The 21,419-nt window shown below is 45.8% G+C and overlaps 1 protein-coding gene across 2 annotated transcripts in view; it reads left to right on the plus strand.

Moving 5' to 3' along the window:
- Window positions 1-21,419, plus strand: part of PLEKHM2 (pleckstrin homology and RUN domain containing M2) — a 104,982-nt gene that overhangs the window by 52,726 nt on the left and 30,837 nt on the right. Inside the window, exons 5-9 of one of the 2 annotated variants that reach the window (XM_030222602.1) lie at window positions 1,211-1,298; window positions 1,501-1,687; window positions 9,681-9,740; window positions 17,094-17,328; window positions 19,783-20,511. In XM_030222602.1, coding sequence (XP_030078462.1) covers window positions 1,211-1,298; window positions 1,501-1,687; window positions 9,681-9,740; window positions 17,094-17,328; window positions 19,783-20,511 — 1,299 coding nt within the window. The remainder of the gene's footprint in view (window positions 1-1,210; window positions 1,299-1,500; window positions 1,688-9,680; window positions 9,741-17,093; window positions 17,329-19,782; window positions 20,512-21,419) is intronic. The other variant, XM_030222603.1, reaches the window with a different exon arrangement.

Below are 21,419 nucleotides of genomic sequence, written 5' to 3' on the forward strand. Positions count from 1 at the left end.
GCAACATCATTGGTGCGCTGCACCACCCTGAAAAGTTTCCTTGTTCATTTTTCTTTTCATCCCCATACCCATATGCATTGGTGGGGGTGGGGAACCATTAACGTGAATGGACTATGATTGGTGATTCTTATGGGTGGGGTTTTGTATTGACAATTGTGTAGCCTTGGTTGTCACGCTATTTTCTCACCGCTGGATCAGAGACCACCAGTGGGGTGATGGGTTTTTCTTTTTGTTTTTGTACCATTGTGTTGTATTTCAATTTTGGTAATTGCTTCTTGGTGGGTTTTTTTTTGTATGACCAATGCTACTTAATAAAAAGATTTACAAAAATTTTTTTTTTTAAATTAGCATAAGCACTTAACACAAACTGTCTTCTCGTACTTGTCTTTGTTCCACCTGATGATTCCATCAGCTTTTTGAAAGACTAACAAATGAACCCATGTATCGTGATCTGCAATGTATTCTGGACTATCTGGAAGATGCTTTCTTTGGCTGACCAAGAAGGGATAGACGAGGACAACCCAGATATGCAATCGAGATTTGGAATCGATACACACTGGTACTTCAAAACCTACCTCGAAGCGACAATGTCATCGAAGGACAATGTAATGCCTTCAACAACATGCGTTTGCCCATCTCACTACAACCAAACTTGCAGACAAGCTACAGCAGAAGCAATGTAGTACAGACCTCCTGCGTCACCAGCTGGAAATTGGGGTTTGGCCAGGAAAGAAGAAGATGGAATACGTGAGGCTCAGTGAAGCCCTTCACACTATGATGACTGACTACAGTAATAGAGATCCAGTTACTTACTTGGGGACGTTGCTAGAGGTTTAAATATCAGTGTTGTCTGAACGTTCTGTGCTTATGCTAATTTTGAGTTAGAATAAACTGTAGAATACATTTTTTAATATAAATGTTGGCAGCTATTATCAATTATCAGTTGTTTTAATATGGCTATATGACAGTTTGTCCATGCTGTCGTGTCTTCTAACTTTTTGTCGTTATGCCATTTTGTCTGTTCCATTTTCTCCCTTGACTTTTTGTCCCTGACATTTTGTGCTCCATCACTGCCCAGTCTCTATGCGACAGATGTTCCCCGTCGCTGGGCTCCATTGCTGCCCGCTTTCTATGCTGGCAGATGCTCCCCGTCGCTTGGCTCCATCGCTGCTGTGCATTTTATGGATTTTTTTTTTTCTCTCTGTTCCAGGAACTCGCTGGTCTGCAGCCATGATCATCTTACTCTATTCCTGACGTTAGTCTCTGGACTGGAATTCATTCGTTTTGAGCTAGATCTGGTCAGAATATTTTTGTTCCTGTTCTTCAGTACCTATCCGTGGAAGACCTAAGCAGTTTGGGGGGGGGGGGGGGAGGGGGGAAACTGACAGACAGACGGGGGTGGGGGGGTGGAGATGGACGGACATGACCTGAGACAAATTACCACTTTCTGCTGACACCTGAAGGGACATAGGGCTGATTTTGTCTCTCTCTGTCCTCCAGGATGGCCCATACCTTGATGTGGCTCCCTACATGCCAGAATATTACAAACCACAGTACCTGCTGGACTTTGAAGATCGTCTCCCGAACTCTATCCATGGCTCGGACAACTTGTCGCTCAACTCCTCCAACTCCATCACCTCAACCAATCTAGAGTGGGATGACAGTGCGATTGCACCGTCCAGTGAGGGTAAGTAGCATCCACAGCAGAAAAGAAGGGACCCTTTTGTTTTAGTCTATTTGTAGCCCGCTGATCTGAATGCCTTGTTCTTAGTGGGTTTCAACATGATGCCTACAGTTAGTACAGATGATATAATACTTGAATATTTGTAATACATTAAATCAAACTAGCATTATCTATCAGTCGGGAGTACAAAAACATAGGATACTTAAAAGTCCAGCAAATAGTTGAACCCTAGATGGGTTCAAGGTGAAGATACGGACCTGGGTCACTCAAAAGAATTCAGGCGGCCACAGAAAAGGTGTGATGTCAGTCTCCGCCAAATATGGCATCGTAGGGGCAGTTTGCAAGGAATAATGGGGACGAGGTAAGGGTCTGAAGGTTCCTGAATTTGTAAATTGCCCTGAACTCGGATTTGGAAGAAGGTGAGTAATTAAATCTAAATCCAGATCTTTTACACCTTAAAAATGATCATAATTGCCTTGTTCACACACCATATTACTGGAGGCCAGTGAATGCCAGATAGGATAGGAGAAGTAGACTTTTAGAATTGGCAGTCTCTCACAGTTTGTGCAGAAGTGTAACAGGGGAGGATCAGTGTCAAACAGCAGAATTTTATTACACACCCAACAGCAGCACACATTTAGTGGTAGCTGGTGGGGATCCCAAGCTCTGCCAGCTGAAGACCTCCTCCTGATGGTGCTGAAAACATTGCTCTCCACTTCAGAAGTCTGAGCTTCCTAAGCTGCCGATACTGGCAACTGCGCATGCTCAGTTTTCAGCGCATGCCTGCAGCAGGCTGCCAAGGTAGAGAGCAGTGTTTTCCTGCCAGCTGAGATATTTTTTTAAGTTGGTGGGGGAGGGGGGGAACACTTGTGCCCACCCACTTCTTGTCTAGGCCCACCCAAAATCTGCTGTCTGGCTACGCCCCTGGAGGAGTGGCTTAGTGGTTAGGGTGGTGGACTTTGGTCCTGGGGAACTGAGTTCGATTCCCACTTAGGACACAGGCAGCTCCTTGTGACTCTGGGCAAGTCACTTAACCCTCCATTGCCCCATGTAAGCCGCATTGAGCCTGCCATAGATACTATTGGAGATTCTACATGGAATGCTGCTACTATTGGACATTCTACATGGAATGTTGCTACTATTGGACATTCTACATGGAATGTTGCTACTATTGGAGATTCTACATGGAATGTTGCTATTCCACTAGCAACATTCCATGTAGAAGGCTGCACAGGCTTCTGTTTCTGTGAGTCTGACGTCCTGCACGTATGTGCAGGACGTCAGACTCACAGAAGCAGAAGCCTGTGCGGCCACATTGGTGATCTGCAAGGGCCGACTTCTACATGGAATGTTGCTAGTGGAATAGCAACATTCCATGTAAAATCTCAAATAGTAGCAACAGTGGAGGAGTGGCCTAGTGGTTAGGGTGGTGGACTTTGGTCCTGAGGAACTGAGTTTGATTCCCACTTCAGGCACAGGCAGCTCCTTGTGACTCTGGGCAAGTCACTTAACCCTCCATTGCCCCATGTAAGCCGCATTGAGCCTGCCATGAGTGGGAAAGCGCAGGGTACAAATTTAACAAAAATAAAATAGATACTATTGGAGATTCTACATGGAATGTTGCTATTCCATGTAGAAGGCTGCGCAGGCTTCTGTTTCTGTGAGTCTGACATCCTGCACGTACGTGCAGGACGTCAGACATTGGTGATCTGCAAGGGCCGACTTCTACATGGAATGTTGCTAGTGGAATAGTAGCAACAGTGGAGGAGTGGCCTAGTGGTTAGGGTGCTAGACTTTGGTCCTGAGGAACTGAGTTCGATTCCCACTTCAAGCACAGGCAGCTCCTTGTGACTCTGGGCAAGTCACTTAACCCTCCATTGCCCCATGTAAGCCGCATTGAGCCTGCCATGAGTGGGAAAGCGCAGGGTACAAATGTAACAAAATTAAAATAGATACTATTGGAGATTCTACATGGAATGTTGCTATTCCACTAGCAACATTCCATGTAGAAGGCTGCGCAGGCTTCTGTTTCTGTGAGTCTGACGTCCTGCACGTACATGCAGGATGTCAGACTCGCAGAAGCCTGCGCAGCCACATTGGTGATCTGCAAGGGCCGACTTCTACATGGAATGTTGCTAGTGGAATAGCAACATTCCATGTAGAATCTCAAATAGTAGCAACAGTGGAGGAGTGGCCTAGTGGTTAGGGTGGTGGACTTTGGTCCTGAGGAACTGGGTTCGATTCCCACTTCAGGCACAGGCAGCTCCTTGTGACTCTGGGCAAGTCACTTAACCCTCCATTGCCCCATGTAAGCCGCATTGAGCCTGCCATGAGTGGGAAAGCGCGGGGTACAAATGTAACAAAAAATAAGTATGTCCACTGTCTGCCTGAGATGAAGGGCACTTATCTTCCCTGGAGCTTTACTTGTCCATGTTGTTCATTACTTTGGACAGTCCCAAGGTTACTTACAGATGAGCTCTATGGGATGAATTGTACATTAGACTTCCAATGCTGAGGTTTTTGTGCTGAAGCTATTTTTCAGGTGTAATCTGACTCCCTCCCCTCATTCTAGTGGTGACCACAAGCTTTGTGCATGGGAGGGTGTGGGTAATTCTCCATTTTCCTTTGAATAGAATGAAATGGATTGTATCCCTGAAGAATGGCAAAAAGAGTGAACAATTGCATCCTGTTATTTATATTAAATACCATTCGAAATTACACTACTAAAACAGAAGTCTCCTGACATAATTTATCAAGAAATGACACGAGAATGCTACAAAGTAATATGTAGAAATCAATGCTGTAAAGCCATCTGGTCCAGTCACTTTGTCTGCCTTAAAGTGTCTGAGAGGTAGGAAGGGAATTATGAGTTAAAGCATTTGAGTACCTATGGTAGAGTTTCCCAACAACTAAATACCCTTCTAAAATCCCTTGAGAGAACTTTCCCTGCTCCTATACCAGGTAGTTTAACTAGCAGAATTCCTTAAAATATTTGACTTTTTTGTAAAAATGTCATTGCTCAGATGAGACCAAGAGAACAATCTCTGCTGTCAGTGTCCTCCTTTCACCCTCCCAAGGACAGAAGTGTGTGTGTTGGTCTGAGGCATACCCTCAAGGCTGATCGCTGGTTAATATGGGCCACCATAGTAGCAGCAGTAACTGTCTTTGCTCCCTCCCTCGCCCCAGCACACAGGGAGCATCGTTGTTATTTGTCAAGCAAATTCTGTCCTATGAGAGAGAATGTGAATCTCTTGCAACGTAGCAGTTCTCGTCGGCTTATTTTGTCTCCAGCTCAGTCACGAAGAGGCTGATACCTGGTGTCTTGAGCCTTCCCCCATCTCCCCCAAAATAATAAAACATATAAAGAAGGTCCTCATGGTGACCATCCTGAGCTCCCCTGGTTCCTTTCACAAGCTGCAGGAAATTAGAAAAACAAAAGCAGCCGAGCAGCCAAATGTATTAAAATCAGTCAATATAAAACAGTGGTTCAACTTGAAGGTGTGCAAAATGTCCAGACTTGTGTGATCTTTCGGCGTGGCAACACCTGCATCAGGGGCAATTTTAACATTTATAGCATGTCGGACACTCACAAGTGACACTTGCCTTATAAGTTGGACCACCTCAAAATAAAAAGTAGTATATATATAGAGAGAGCTTTGTTAGTAATTCTTAAAAGCAGCTTTTCATGCCAAATTGAATAGCCGAAGACAGAAAACAGGAGGGAAAAAAATCCTCATCTGTTTGCAGATGAAGGTTCAGAGCCCAAATTTCCAGCTGGAAAAACAAAGGAGCAGGAAGAATTTCTGGACCCAAAAAAATCCCCAAAGTGGTGTAAGGTCTTTCGTGTATTATGAACCAGACTGTCAGCCGTTATAAAGGAAAGGTATAGCAATTCCATAGACCTTCACACTAAACAAACCAGAGGAACTAAAGCAAGGTCTGTGGGTGGGTCTGTATTGAAGGGATTTGACCAGAGGGGGGGTCCCTTAAAAAGAGGGCTTCCCACACCCTCTTCCAGCACATCTGCACTATAAACCCTGTGAGCTGAGACTTAAAGACTTAAGCTTGCATATGTTGAGGGAGAGCAAGGCGATAAGAGATGCCCAAACACTGCAGAAAGTGCAAACAATGTGTTTTTCACTGGAAAGACTGTTATAAAGCAAAGTGCGCTAATATCAGGCTGGAGGGTGGTAGATACAGGAATAAGGTGATTAAAGAATCATGTCTAAACAGGCTGATGGATGCAGCAACCATCATCCCAGTGAAGCTGCAAGGGCAGAAATGGTTTCAACTCAAGAAAGCATAGGTAGGACCAAGCCCAAAAGCTGTGAACAGATAAGATGGACCCAGAGGTTTCTGTGATCCTTATTTTCAGCTGGCAAGGGTTCCAAAATGTAGAATTCTCTTCCACTTGAATTGAGAAATATTATAAAGGACGTGCGATGTAGAACAGCTGTGAAAACACATGGTAGTTTTTAAAGGATTTTAGTTATAAATTGTGCATTTTTCTATATTGGAATTGGATTTTGAAGTCTTTGATTTCAGGACTGGTGGGGCAAGTTAATACCACATGATTTTTAAACTGTATTGTGGGGTTGGAGGTGTTTCTCTTCTGTTTTGTTTGGATGAGCCCCGATTGAATTTTGTTAATTTTCGTATGATTTCTGCAATAGTACTAGGATTGGGGGGGGGGGGAGGGTCCTTTTCTGTATTGTAAGGCTAAGCTTAATTGAATCTTATCAGTCCTATGATTGCAATGTAATATAAAACATATAGCCCACTTTAACCATCAAGTTCAAAGCAGATTATATTACAAATGCATAATGGGCTTCATTTCTCCATTATATACCTCTTAGGGATAGATTGTGATCTCAGAATTACACAGCAGAAAGCAAACTAGCGATGGTCCTTCAGATTAAATAAAAAATTTGTCGTCTGTATGTTGTGAACACAAGTTTTCTTATGAAGTTGATTTCTTTACATTGAAAACAGAAGAATATGTGACTGTCTCTTGGAAAAGCTGACTAAAGTAGCAGATGGAAATATTGAGAGTGGCCGAGTTTTCATGCCACAGGTCCTTAAGCAGTCTGCAGAAGTTACATAGAAACATGACAGCAGATAAAGGCCAAATGGCCCATCCAGTCTGCCCATCCTCTGTAACCCCTAACACTTCCTTTTCCTAAGCGATCCCACATGCTTATCCCATGCCGTTTTAAATTCTGACACAGTCCTCGACTCCACAACCTCCACCACCCTTTCCGTGAAATAATACTTTCTTAGATTACTCCTAAGCCTATTCCCGCTTTACTTCATCATATGCCCCCTCATTCCAGAGCTTTCCTTCACTTGAAAAAAGATCACTTCCTGTACATTAATGCCCTTCAGATATTTAAACGTCTCTACTAATTTTGTAGCTGCCACCTGGACCGACTCCATCCTGTTTATATCTTTTCGTAGGTGCGGTCTCCAGAACTGAACACAGTACTCTAAATGGGGTCTCGCCAGAGACTTATTCAACGGCACTATCACCTCCTTTTTCCTGCTGGTCATGCCTGTCTTTATGCACCCAAGCATCCTCCTGGCTTTCACCATCGCTTTTTCTACCTGCTTGGAAGCTTTAAGGTCATCAGACACAATCACCCCCAAGTCCCGCTCTTCCTTCGTACACTGAAGCACTTCACCCCCTATAGTGTACCGTTCCCTCGGATTCTTGCAACCCAAGTTCATGACCCTTAATTTTTTAGCATTAAATCTTAGTTGCCAAATATCAGTCCATTCCTTCAGCTTTGCTAGGTCCTTCCTCATGTCATTCACACCCTCCAGGGTGTCCACCCTGTTGCAGAGTTTGGTATCATCCGCAAAGAGACAAACCTTAGTCGACAGCCCTTCCGCAATATCACTCACAAAGACGTTAAAAAGAGCCGGCCCTAGGACCGATCCCTGTGGTACACCACTGACAACATCCCTTTCTTCAGAGCAAGCTCCATTTACCACTACCCTCAGTCTCCTTCCATTCAATCAGTTTTTAACCCAGTCAGTTACTCTAGGTCCCATACCGAGGGCACTCAGTTTATTTATCAGTCACCTGTGCGGAACTGTGCCAGAGGCTTGAACTTCTGTAACTTTGTTATTTCACATGAAAGGATGCAGTTTGACCTCTTGTATTACAAATTTTCTCTAACAAAATTTGTTAAAACCTCACTTTTTTTGTTGTTTCTGGTAACTTGAGTCACCTTTTCCCAGAGATGGTCACATGTAGCAGTAATAGTTCTGCTGTTAACACAGGAGACTTCCCATGTCACTGAAAACAAGACCGTTTGGCCAACATCATCTGATTCTGTAACGAGGCACTATTGGAGTTTCGTTGTGTCCATTCCTGGAAGTCATGTAGCCATAAAGAAGGCCTGAGAAATATCAAGAACGTTCTTTCACCTGGTATCAGAAGCTGTTGTACTGTGTATGAGGAACCTGGAACACGTCTGATGTATTATGGAGCACACAGAAGTTTACCTCTTGACAGACCTTAACAAATGTATTTATTTATTAGGATTTACTTACTACTCAAGGTAGTGTAGAGCAAGTATAATCCAGTCATAGGTAATTGATAGTCACAGCAGTAAAAGTATTCAAATGAGACTATTAGGGGCATTTTCGAAAGAGAAGGACGTCCATCTTCAGACATACATTGGGAGATGGGCGTCCTTCTCTCAGGGTCGCCCAAATCGGCATAATAGCCTATTTTCGGCGTCCTCAACTGCTTTCCATCGCGGGGACGACCAAAGTTCACGGGGGCGTGTCAGCAGTGTACCGAAGGCGTGACGGGGGCATGGTTAAGAGATGGGCGTCCTCGGCCAATAATGGAAAAAAGAAGGGCGTCCCTCACGAGCATTTGGTCAACTTTACTTGGTTCCTTTTTTTCACGACCAAGCCTCAAAAAGGTGCCCAAACTGACCAGATGACCACCGGAGGGAATCGGGGATGACCTCCCCTTACTCCCCCAGTGGTCACCAACCCCCTCCCACCAAAAAAAAAAAAAAATTAAAAAACATTTTTTTCCAACCTCAAATGTCATACTCAGCTCCATGACAGCAGTATGCAGGTCCCTGGAGCAGTTTTTAGTGGGTGCAGTGCACTTCAGGCAGGCGGACCCAGGCCCATCCCCCCCCCCACCTGTTACACTTGTGGTGGTAAATGGGAGCCATTCAAAACCCACCCGAAACCCACTGTACCCACATGTAGGTGCTCCCCTTCAGCCCTTAGGGCTATGGTAGTGGTGTACATTTGTGGGGAGTAGGTTTTGGGGGGGCATTTGGGGGGCTCAGCACCCAAGGTAAGGGAGCTATGCACCGGGGAGCAATTTGTGAAGTCCACTGCAGTGCCCCCTAGGGTGCCCGGTTGGTGTCCTGGCATGTCAGGGGGACCAGTGCACTATGAATGCTGGCTCCTGCCATGACCAAATGGCTTGGATTTGGTTGTTTTTGAGATGGGCATCCTCGGTTTCCATTATCGCCGAAAACCGGGACCGACCATCTCTAAGATCGACAATCTCAACATTTAGGTTGGCCATCTCTAAGGTTGACCTAAATGTTGAGATTTGTGCGTCCCCGACCGTATTATCGAAATGAAAGATGGACGTCCATCTTGTTTCGATAATACGGGTTTCCCCGCCCCTTTGCCGGAACATCCTTAGAGATGGATGCCCTTAGAGATGGTCGTCCCCGTTCGATTATGCCCCTCCACGTATTATAGCATAGACTTCTACTTGCAGTGTCAACGCAATATTTTCATAGACAGCATTGAGTGGAACATGTAGACAGGTAAGAGAGAGCAAAGAGGAGTTACATACATAGAAAACGTAGAGTCAGAAAAGACACAGGAAATGTACCTTACTTGTGTATATTTCAGAGAAGGGAGTTTTGTTTTCCCCCATTCTGTACCCTTCCCCTCCCCTCCTTCCTCTGTTTCTAATCCTGAGTTTTATCCTCCCTTTTTGTAGATTATGATTTCGGAGACGTGTACCCAGCACTGCCGTCCATGCCCAGTGCAGACTGGGAAGGTGGGACATAGCCCTCTCTTACTGTCTCTTTACCTGGCTTACTGCATGTTTCAGACTGACCCAGGCCCGACCTTGATGGAATTCTGTAAGGGGTCCCAGGTATGATGGGAATGGTTTCTTTGGGGCTCTCTCTGGAAAAGCTCCACACCAGCCCTTTCACGCCTGTCTTCTGTTACCATCCAAGTCCCATGTCATCATGAAGTTGTAGGTTATTGTTGGCATGTCGATGTCATAACCCACATTCCCTACAACGTCCAGTGTGCACGAGGATGGGTATTAGGAGTTTCAGACTGGACAGAAATTTTGCATAGCAGGGTGATAGGGACTGCACAAATGCCAGGACTGAAAATATCTCCTGTTCAGGTGGTTAGGTGGTCCGTAGGGATGGCGTCAGTACAGATCACTTGCAGGCTTTCAGATTTACAGTGCTCTGTCCCACTGAAGCATGTTCCCTTCATTGTGTTGCCAAGATTGAAGGGTAAATTGATTTGAAACCCCTTTGCTGTGTTTCTCGCTCTCTGTTTAAAAACTCATCATTGGGACCATTTGTACTATTGGGAGAGTTTCTCCTCCTGATTTAATTCTAGACTTACAGAATTCCATCAAGAATGTTTTGTATTCTGCCATCCGGCCTGTTCTTCCTCTCCCTGTGCTCTGGTTTACAGATCACTTTGCCTACTAACAGAAAAGAAACTTTAAATGCTCTGAATATAATTCTGCAAGATGGTGAACAAATCATGAGGTACTGAGAACAGGAACAGCAGCTTTTCCTCACCAAGTACTCATTGTATTCCCTACAGCGCCTCCTGCTGGCTTGGGACTACAGGAGCTGAGAACGCGCCCACTCTTTCATTAGGCTCTATAGCACCTCCTGCTGGGACTGCAAGAGTTGTAAGCTTGCCACACAGTTAATGCTCCTGTACCGTTCCCCACAGCAACGCCTGATGGCAGGAACGTAGACTACCACGAACTGTGAGCTCTGCAGCCATCACTCCTGCACCATCCACTGATGGGCCTCTGCCTGCAAATAGAACCCCTAATGAATATACCCAAGAGAGATCTGCATACATACCGCCTCCATTGTATGCAGGTTTGTCATGCATATTCATTGGGGATAACGTGAAAACCCAACCTGTTTGCAGCTGGGAGCGGCTTGGACCACAGGATGCATGGGCTTCCTCACAGCTGAACTTTGCTCATTCCCTGAAATGCATGAGAAACTTCTTGTATTAATTGTTTTGGTGGCTTGGGTTGTAATTTACTCTTGGTCACTTTGGTGGTGATGGTCATGATTTTGACTCTGGACTGCTTCATTTGAAACCAGTGGTTTATATAGTATGTTACGTAGACCTGCAGCATTTCTTTTAAGACCCCCTTTTCACCACTGTGCCAGAGGTGAGGCACTGCTTTCATATAACTAATCATCAGTGACACCTTAAAGCCGGTAGGGGTCGCTTGCCTGCTAGCCGAGATGGTAACCTGACTGGCACAGGGCCAGACTGCTCTGAAGGTATTTTGGTTAAGATCAAGCATGGGTTTTCGAGTTACGGGTCTAGGACGGTTCCTTCTTAGCCTATTGAATATGGGATTTGTGCGGGGGGGGGGGGGGGGGGGGAGTCAATGCTGTGCCATCCAACTCCATTGGGGACTTGATGATACAACAACCTTTGTTAAAACAGGGAGAGTAAACCAAGAAAAAAAGTCTGGTGTGGAGGGTTTGGAGGTCAGCTCCTTTCTTATGATTTCAGTGCTTCAGCAGTGCACTCTGGGAATGAAGGAGGAACTGGGAAACCATCTTCACTCCCAGAACCTGGGGGGAAGGGATGTTCCTCTGCATCTTTCCAGAAATAACTGTTGGTAATACCAACCTGATCAGACTTTTGGTACCTGGATATCAGGGTTCTTTATGTTTGTTTGTTTGATTTTTTTTTATTTCAATGCCAAAATACAGAAATTCTTCAATAAAACCAACTTCTTCCAGCCTGGAAGTCAAGGTTCTGAGGGTGTTGAGGACTTTTGCTGTGGAGATGAAGTATGTGAGAGGTTGAGAGGGCCTAAAATGAAGGGAAGCCCTGGGGAGTTGTGATTGAAGGCTCAGGGTGTCATAGCCCAGTACAAGCTGATTCTGACTGAACCAGAAGCCCAAAAGAGCAGAAAGAAATTAAAGGGAATGAAAAAACCCAAATTTCACCCTACACCCTAAATCAAACCCAGGGTGGACTGTATGTGCCCTTGGTTAGCCATCAGGCACAGGACACTCTCTCTCAGTCTCAGATCACAGACGCAAATTCTGCTTTCTACAGCCCCAGATGTCATCCAAACCCAGAAGCTGATGCCCAGGTGCTCCTGATCTGCTATTGAGAATTATGCCCTGTGCGACTCACCCCATTGTGCCACGGCCACTACAGGAGAGATATGGACGGGAGCGACTTTTGTGTCCCTGTCTCCCTTTCACCCTGTTGGTTGCATTACCCACACAACCCTCAGGACGGCCCTGCCTCTACTTATGACCACAATTAGCATCAAATTATAATCACCAACCAAACTGCTATCCTGATTTGTGTAGTGCAGCGTTTGACTTTCATCAAGACACACACTTAGCAAAATCAGAGGGGCCTTTGAAAGAAAGTAAAGCCAAGCTGAGGAGACGTAAGGTTACAGGCCAACCAAAACCATTTATAAGTACATAAGTACATAAGTAGTGCCATACTGGGAAAGACCAAAGGTCCATCTAGCCCAGCATCCTGTCACCGACAGTGGCCAATCCAGGTCAAGGGCACCTGGCACGCTCCCCAAACGTAAAAACATTCCAGACAAGTTATACCTAAAAATGCGAAATTATTCCAAGTCCATTTAATAGCGGTCTATGGACTTGTCCTTTAGGAATCTATCTAACCCCTTTTTAAACTCCGTCAAGCTAACCGCCCGTACCACGTTCTCCGGCAACGAATTCCAGAGTCTAATTACACGTTGGGTGAAGAAAAATTTTCTCCGATTCGTTTTAAATTTACCACACTGTAGCTTCAACTCATGCCCTCTAGTCCTAGTATTTTTGGATAGCGTGAACAGTCGCTTCACATCCACCCGATCCATTCCACTCATTATTTTATACACTTCTATCATATCTCCCCTCAGCCGTCTCTTCTCCAAGCTGAAAAGCCCTAGCCTTCTCAGCCTCTCTTCATAGGAAAGTCGTCCCATCCCCACTATCATTTTCGTCGCCCTTCGCTGTACCTTTTCCAATTCTACTATATCTTTTTTGAGATACGGAGACCAGTACTGAACACAATACTCCAGGTGCGGTCGCACCATGGAGCGATACAACGGCATTATAACATCCGCACACCTGGACTCCATACCCTTCTTAATAACACCCAACATTCTATTCGCTTTCCTAGCCGCAGCAGCACACTGAGCAGAAGGTTTCAGCGTATCATCGACGACGACACCCAGATCCCTTTCTTGATCCGTAACTCCTAACGCGGAACCTTGCAAGACGTAGCTATAATTCGGGTTCCTCTTACCCACATGCATCACTTTGCACTTGTCAACATTGAACTTCATCTGCCACTTGCACGCCCATTCTCCCAGTCTCGCAAGGTCCTCCTGTAATCGTTCACATTCCTCCTGCGACTTGACGACCCTGAATAATTTTGTGTCATCGGCGAATTTAATTACCTCACTAGTTATTCCCATCTCTAGGTCATTTATAAATACATTAAAAAGCAACGGACCCAGCACAGACCCCTGCGGGACCCCACTAACTACCCTCCTCCACTGAGAATACTGGCCACGCAATCCTACTCTCTGCTTCCTATCTTTCAACCAGTTTGTTTCCATTTTAGCCAAAACCAAACCTGCTACTGAATTTTGTCACTCGGTTTCGACTGAAATTGTAAACGAATCGTTCTTCCCTCCCTCCCCCCCCCCCCCAAAAAAAAGCAGGAGCATCTCACCTCCGACGCCCAGACCCCCACCCCAGGCTTACCTTAAACGCATTGGTGGTGCATGGGGGCAGGAGCGATCTGCACTCACTCCTGTCCCTGTCAACTCCGTTGTCAACATGGCTGGCGAGACTTCAAGCGGCAGTCTCATGAGACTGCCTGGCAGCCATGTTGAGATTGGAGCTGGCATAGAAAAGGTAATCAGTCCTACTCCAATCTCAGGTGAGCTGGTTGATATTGTGTATCTGGATTTTCAGAAGGCTTTTGAGAAAGTACCTCATCAAAGACACCAGAGGAAATTGGAGAGTCATGGGATAGGAGGTAGTGTTCTATTGTGGATTAAAAACTGGTTAAAAGATAGAAAACAGAGAGTAGATGTAAAAGGTCAGTGTTCTCAATGGAGAAGAGTAGATAGTGAGGTTCCCCAGGGGTCTGTGCTGGGACTGCTGCTTTTTATAAATGATCTAGAGATGGGAGTAACTAGTGAGGTAATTAAATTTGCTGATGACACAAAGTTATTCAAAGTCGTTAAATCGCGGGAGGATTGTGAAAAATTACAAGAGGACCTTACTTGACTGGGAGACTGGGCGTCTAAATGGCAGATGACATTTAATGTGAGTGAGTGCAAAGTGATGCATGTGGGAAAGAGGAACCCGAATTTATAGCTACGTCATGCAAGGTTCCTCATTAGGAGTCACCGACCAGGAAAGGGGTCTAGGCGTCATCGCTCCTGCCCCCACTGCACCACCAATGCTTTTAAGCCTTGCACAAAAGATGCTTGTGGGGGGGGGGGGGGGGGGGGAGGAAAGGATCAGGGGCTGCACCAGAGTATTAGTTCAGCCAGAAAAGGACTGAATTAGGGTTTCAGGTCAGTTTCAGCACCAAAACCAAAAATCGGTCGGCCTGTAAGGTAGAGATTAAATGAAGGAGGAGACAGCTTTGATTGAGTGAATTTGTAAGGAATTAAGTCTTGGTCTAGGTAGAGTGAAACAGTGAACTGATATCAGCTTTGATGAAGAAAAGGCTTTTGATAGGGTGAGTTGGCACTGCTCGTTTCACGTGTTAGGAAAATTTGGACTCGAGGGCCATTGTTTTGCAGATCTTGAGGGAATATATGCTGGCCCAGTAGCTTCAGCGTGGGTTAATGTAGAGGCTTCAGAACCATTTACACTAGCACAGCGGACAAGACAGGGGTGCCCTTTATCACCTTAGCTTTACTTGCTATATACGTGTTGGTAAAATTTAGGACTTACAAGAAAATCAGAGGCGTCTCAGTTTGAGAGGAGGTGGTAAAGTGCCTGGCATTTGTGGATAAATAGATAAGTATTGCCAAACTGGGACAGACCGAAGGTCCATCAAGCCCAGCATCCTGTTTCCAACAGTGGCCAATCCAGATCACAAATACCTGGTAAGATCCCATCATGATTTGATGATCAAGTGAATCTCTACTGAAGGTATTAAAGGAGTTTAGGGAGATCAGAACAGTGTCAGGCCTTAGAACTTCTGTACATCAGAGGTGCATCCAGTGTTTGGATGGGGGGGGGGGTCTGATTTTCCTTTTAACTGGTCAACAACCAACATTACGTATTTTGGTATTAATACCTCACCAGATTTGGCAGATCTGTGCACCCTAAACCTGCCTCCCCCTAATCCAGGAGTCGTAGGAGCAATTGGAAAACTGGTGAATATTACTTGTCTCCCTGACGGAATGATGAACGTTCCTCTTTTCCTTGATTTTGCGGTGCCTGGGTGGTTCTGTCTTGCAAGTATTATTGCTGAGTCTAAATTATTATTAGTAATAGTAGTGCATGACATTTATATCCCACACATATCTATGCCAGCTCGGAGCTGGCGTTAGGGTTTGTGAAGCAGCCCGGACATACTTTGCCCCCTTCTCTCTGCTGCAGAGAGACAAAATACTTGCAAACAGCCGCCCAGGAAAACTAAAACCAGTCCAGTCTAGCCAGTGCGGGAAAATCCTGGAATGTTTAGGACAGGAAGAGAGTCAAACTAGCCCCCAAGACACGCTCCCCCAGCAGCTGATCTTATGGGTCTCAAACCCAGTCATCCAGACTGTGGGCTGGGGAAGGACGGAGTCTGCTGCCACAGAATTTGGCTGATTTCAGAACTCCGTTTGGATCCATGTGCACTGCGAGACCTGCAGCCTGCGCTCAGCCTGGCTCCGTCTGTGGGGCTGCTGAAGCCAGCTAGTCACAAGGAAGGGTGGATCGCTCCAAGGACAGTTCCTTACATGTAAGCCAATTTTCCAAGTTTGAATCTGCAGCCGACACCACCTCCTCCTCCTCCTTCCCTGTGGCGTTCTGGGCATGCACTGAAGAGCCGTGCGTAACGCACAACTCTTGAGCACATGCACCAGGCACCATCTTCCACTCAAGTTCCAGACAACTTCCTAATGCTCAATGAGTGCACCTCATTTGTATCTCATTAGCATTGAGCATTAGGGAGTTGTTCAGAATCTCTGTTCCGGCACTGTTCAGTACAGCGCCAGAGATTTGAGCATCTGCAGCCTGTTCCTGGAGCGATCACAACCAGCCAGGTTTTCAGGATACCCACAATGAATATTCATGAGAGAGATTTGCATGCAGCGGAGGCAATGCATGCAAATCTCTCTCATGAATATTCATTGTGGATATCCTGAAAACCTGACTGGCTGGGGGTGTCTCCAGGACCAGGTTTAGGAACCGCTGGTGTATATGCTGGCACCTGAAATTGGGCACCGTTTGTAGAATTGAGTCCTAAATGTGTCAGGATGAAGAGGTGCATAATTTGCTTCTTCAGTTTGTTGTGCTTGTGATGGAGCAGGAAAGGGAGGGGTAGGACTTCCTTTGTATTCGAATGTTGCTTTGGAGACTGGTGCATTGAAGACACAAGTATGTGCCAGTTGTGTCTGTCCTGAAGTACATAATTATTGCCACACTGGGACAGATTAAAGGTCCATCAAGCCCAGCATCCTGTTTCCAACAATGGCCATTCCAGGTCACAAATACCTGGCAAGATCCCCAAAAAGTTCAATACGTTTTATGCTGCTTATCCCAGAAATAGCAGTGGCTCTTCCCCAAATCTATGGACTTTTCCTTTAGGAAGCCATCCAGACCTTTTTTAAATCCTGCTAAGCTAACCACCTTTACCACATTCTCTGGCACAATGAATTCCAGAGTAAAATCAATAAAAAGAGTTTTAAAATCTGGATTTAGTAGTGAGTGAATGGTGGTTGTTCAGTGTACTTTGTCCTAAAGCTTGTTTGTAGTCTGGTCTCCTCTTCTCCCACTTACCTTTTACCTTTTCCTTTACTCTGGGATGTCTAACGTGGTGCTTTGTACAACATCGTGGATTTTGGATCACCAATTAATAGAAGCCCTTTTTTTACCCCCTTACCCTGTTTCATCAGACGGAGATCTCGCTGACACCACCGGCTACCCCCATTCTGTGGTTTCTGACCTGAGCTGTGTCAGGGCAACTCTGAAGAGCCCAACACAGCGGTACAACCCCTTCAACGAAGAGAAGGTCGAGGCGGTGTCCTCTGCGGAGATCACTCCAGTGCATAGCACCTCTCAGGAAAAAGCAGAAGTCACAGTGGAGGACACGGACCAGGCTGAGAGCTGCACGGAACTAGAAGTGATCAGGTCAGTGCAAGGAGCGAGCGGATGATGCCAGCAATCCCACACATAAATGCATGCGTGAACATGGGCGTGGCCGGTAGTGTTGCTTTACCCATTACTAAATCCTACTGAGTTTAACGCTGTAACTTGCTGTTCACTTTAGGATTTCTGTAGCAAACACTGAGACACTCTAACCAGATTTTGTTTGTTCTTTTTAAGGAAAGGGGCTGGGATTTGAAATACTTACTGCCTTTCTGTGGTTACAGTTAATAGAAATAAAACATGGAAAAGAAAATAAGATGATACTTTTTATTGGACATAACTTAATACATTTCTTGATTAGCTTTCGAAGGTTGCCCTTCTTCCTCAGATCGGAAATAAGCAAATGTTGGTAGATGACAGTATGCATAAGTGAAACATCAAAGCATTTCAGTGACTGTCTAACAGGATGGGGGTGGATAGGTGACAGTCAGGGAGACAGAAGAGCAATACAATTTACAAAGCAATACAATTTTATGCTTTATAATGGGCTAGAAAATCTAGATCTTTGTTAAGTCCTGTCTGGTGGGTGTCAGAATATTTAATCATTTTGACTTCAAAGGTCTTACGTTCCTGTATTGTTTTAAAGTTCCCTTTCAGGATCCTCACCATAAAGTCACTGGTACAGTGTTCTGGTTTTGTAAAGTGCTGTCCCACAGGCGTGACATCTTTGTTGGTACTGGCATTTTTATATGATTTCTATGTAAATTAAAGCAGTTTACATATTACACACAGGTACTTATTTTGTACCTGGGGCACTGGACTTGCCCAGAGTTACAAGGAGCTGCAGTGGGAATTGAACCCAGTTCCCCTTGTTCTCAGGCCACTTCTCCAGAGAATACTTAAAGGTCTTTGGGAAGGATAGTTCAGCAAATAGGTGTAATGGAAGGGTTAGGTAACACCAAGACTAAGGTCAGACAGAATTGGTGCTCAGAAAATTGAGGAGTCTGAGTTTGAATTGTGACCTTCAACTAGTGGTGTAGACTTTTTTTCCAGGGAGGATTGTGAAGCTGATGTTTGGGGGGGGGGGGGGGTCTCCCTTTTCTCACCTATATAGTGAATATTCTTTAGAAAAGAGAGAGTTCAAAATGCTTGAAAGAAGCAGTGGTTAGGCCTTTGTGTAAAAAAAGGTGAGGCCTATGACATGATGGCCAACGTCTACCCTCTGTCAAAACTTCCATTTGTGGAGAAAGTTATGGATCCATAAGGGAAATTAACTGATCATGTGGCCAAGATAAGATATGGCAGGGGGAGGGGTGCGTTTAGCACCTAATGATGCATTTCGGTGTGAATATTGATGCTGATTGGAGATGTCCCTTGATGGTAAGGGTGCTACTCCTTGTGACCTTGAACAAGTCACTTTATTCCCAGTTGCTGCTGTTCGTGTGCTAATTCAGTCTCTGCCCCCCCCCCCCCCCCACTCCACTCGCTCAGCCCATTATCGTCCCTTTTCGCTCAGCCGCAGCAGTAGACCCTCACACTTCCCCCATTCCTCTTTCATTCGTACTCCTTCTCAACAACTCCCCCTTCCCAGGATACTCATAAATTTCACTGGCTCTCTCCAAGACCCAACAGCCCTTGCAACTCAGCCCCTCCTGCCCAGGGCTGGCATTAGGGATGGGCAAACAGGGCAATTGCCCTGGGGGCCCTAAACCTGCCTGAAGTTGGAAGACGGACAGTCCGCAAGCGAGCTTTGGGGCCCCTTCCCTAACGTCTGCCCTGGGCCTGATCATGTCTAGCACTGGGTCCTACCACAGTCTGTGCACTAGACGTGAGGAGGATTGGAGAACTACAGAGAGTTAAACTCTGAAAAATATGCAGACATTTTAGCTATCCAGACAGTTAATTACAAATTTATAGAATTCGCCAAGAAATTTAGACAGTTAGAAATCCTCTCCTTCTTAATTCTGAGCATTTCTGATAAGCCCCCTCCCCCAAACACACATATTTTTAGGCCCTAGGCAGAGGCCTAGTTTGCCTATGCTTTAATCCAGTCCTGGGTATCTCTGTGGCTATGCAAATAGCTTGTTGTGTGCCCTTTGCATTATTGGCGTGTTAGAAGTAAGACCAGTAGAAACCAAGGGCCCAATATTCAGAACGATTTAAATGGTCAGGAAAGGCTCCTGGCCGTTTAAATCGTCTGTCCAGCTACTGAAAATGCCCAGTTAGTCCCCAAGCTGAAACCAGCTATTTTGGGGGTATTTGGGGACAGAATCGGCACGAATATTGCACTTAACCAGCTATGTTTTTGACAGTTCCGTGTACCCGGGAATTCAGTGCTGGAGCCTGGACATGGCTCAGGTATAATGGCGGTGGCAGTCTGCAAAACAGTTAAATATCAGGTCCTTTGGTACAGCTGTGTCAGGCCAGGCCTAGGGAGGTGAAATGTTTAGATGCTGGTTTGAAGCAAACAGATTAGTTTTCTTTGCTTTCTTTCAGGATGGGGAAAAAGAAGAAAACTGTGAAGAAAAAGAAGCATAAATCGGAAGAGGAAACGACTCCTTCCTCCCCTAGCGGCAAGGAGCCAGAGGTGCAGAGCAAGGACCTTAATGAGAGTGGAGTGTCCCGGAGCTCCCAAGACCCCTGCGATGAGCAGCACAGAGCAGCTGGCGGAGACGCCGTGAGACTCCGCCTCCCAGAAATGAAAGATCTGTCCATGGAGAGTGTTGGGCAGCCCCTGAGCAAAGTCATCAACAGACTGAATGGGCAGATTGACCCCAAACACTGGAATTCTCACAGCGACCCTCCTGATCAGCCCTTTCGGACTTGCTCCCTGGGGGAGACCCCAGATGGACCACCGTATGGTGACTTTAGCCAAGGGATTTCGGCCCCCATGGACTTCTACCGCTTTACCCTTGAGAGTCCAAACACTCCTGCAGCAGGTAGTGGCTACCATGACGTTGCAAGCAATGGCCAACCGCCACATGTTTTCAGTAGCCCTGAGACTGCTAAGCAAGCAGAAGAAGGAGGGAGGGGAGAAGACAAAACAGCAAGGCCCGTAGAGGACAGTGTGGAAGGCGCAAGGGAGCAGGTGGAAACGGGCCTCCAGGAGCCTGCACACGCACTCAAGAGAGATCAAGCCAGCTCTAGTATCAGCAGTGCCGAGGACTCGGGAGTCGAGGAGGGACAGGGCAGTCCTTCTGAAGCAACGCATCCCTGTGCCTTCAGGTATATTTCACGTTTAAACCAGAACAGTGTATATAACGTTTACAGTATTTTTTATTTATTTTATTTATTTGTTACATTTGTATCCCACGTTATCCCACCTTTTTGCAGGCTCAATGTGGCTTACATAGTACCGTAAACGGCGTTAGCCGGTTCCGGTATGAGCAAATACAAGGTGATAATATGTTAGAATGAGGTACATGTACGGTAAATACATTGAGGGAACTTAGAGAGGGAGAGGAAGAGTTAGGAAATGTCCATTACGGTGTTTGGTTACGTTATGTCGCAGGTATCCAGGTTTTTTAAGTTGGGTCGGAGGGGTATGATGGTCATTAACAAATGTGCACATACACTTATCCTTAAACCTGAATGCAGTGATATATAGCGATATATTCCCTCCCCCCCACATCTCCTGCCAGTCCCAGAAACTATTTGATATTAGAATGGATTCATCACATTTTTCACCATATTAGACCATGTAGAGGGTGACCGAAACGTTTTTTTTGTTTGTTTTTGTTTCGGTTGAAACTGAATCTGCAGCTGAAAATCGCCACAGTTTCAGCCGAAGCCGACACTGAAAATGGTATTTTCTTCCCCCCCCCCCCCCCCCAAGCTTTGAATAAAAACGGGCTCCACTCTGCCTTTCCTCCTCCCTGAACAAACTTTGCCCCCCCCCCACCTGTAGGACCCCTAATCCTTGGCCTACCTTACAAACCCTGGTGGTCTGGTGGTCTACTGGCCTAATTGATGCAGAGGCAGTCCTCAGTCGCTCCTACCTATGCCAGCTCCGATGTCAAAATGTCTGCTGTGATCTCCCATAATTCTTTCTTTCAAAAAGACACGTCTTCAAAGCTTCCGGAAACCCTAAATAAGTAGAAATACTGCAGAGCTGAACTGGCAGTGCATTCCAA

Source organism: Microcaecilia unicolor, chromosome 13, assembly GCF_901765095.1.
Source record: "Microcaecilia unicolor chromosome 13, aMicUni1.1, whole genome shotgun sequence".
In the NCBI taxonomy this organism is placed as follows: Eukaryota; Metazoa; Chordata; class Amphibia; order Gymnophiona; family Siphonopidae; genus Microcaecilia; species Microcaecilia unicolor.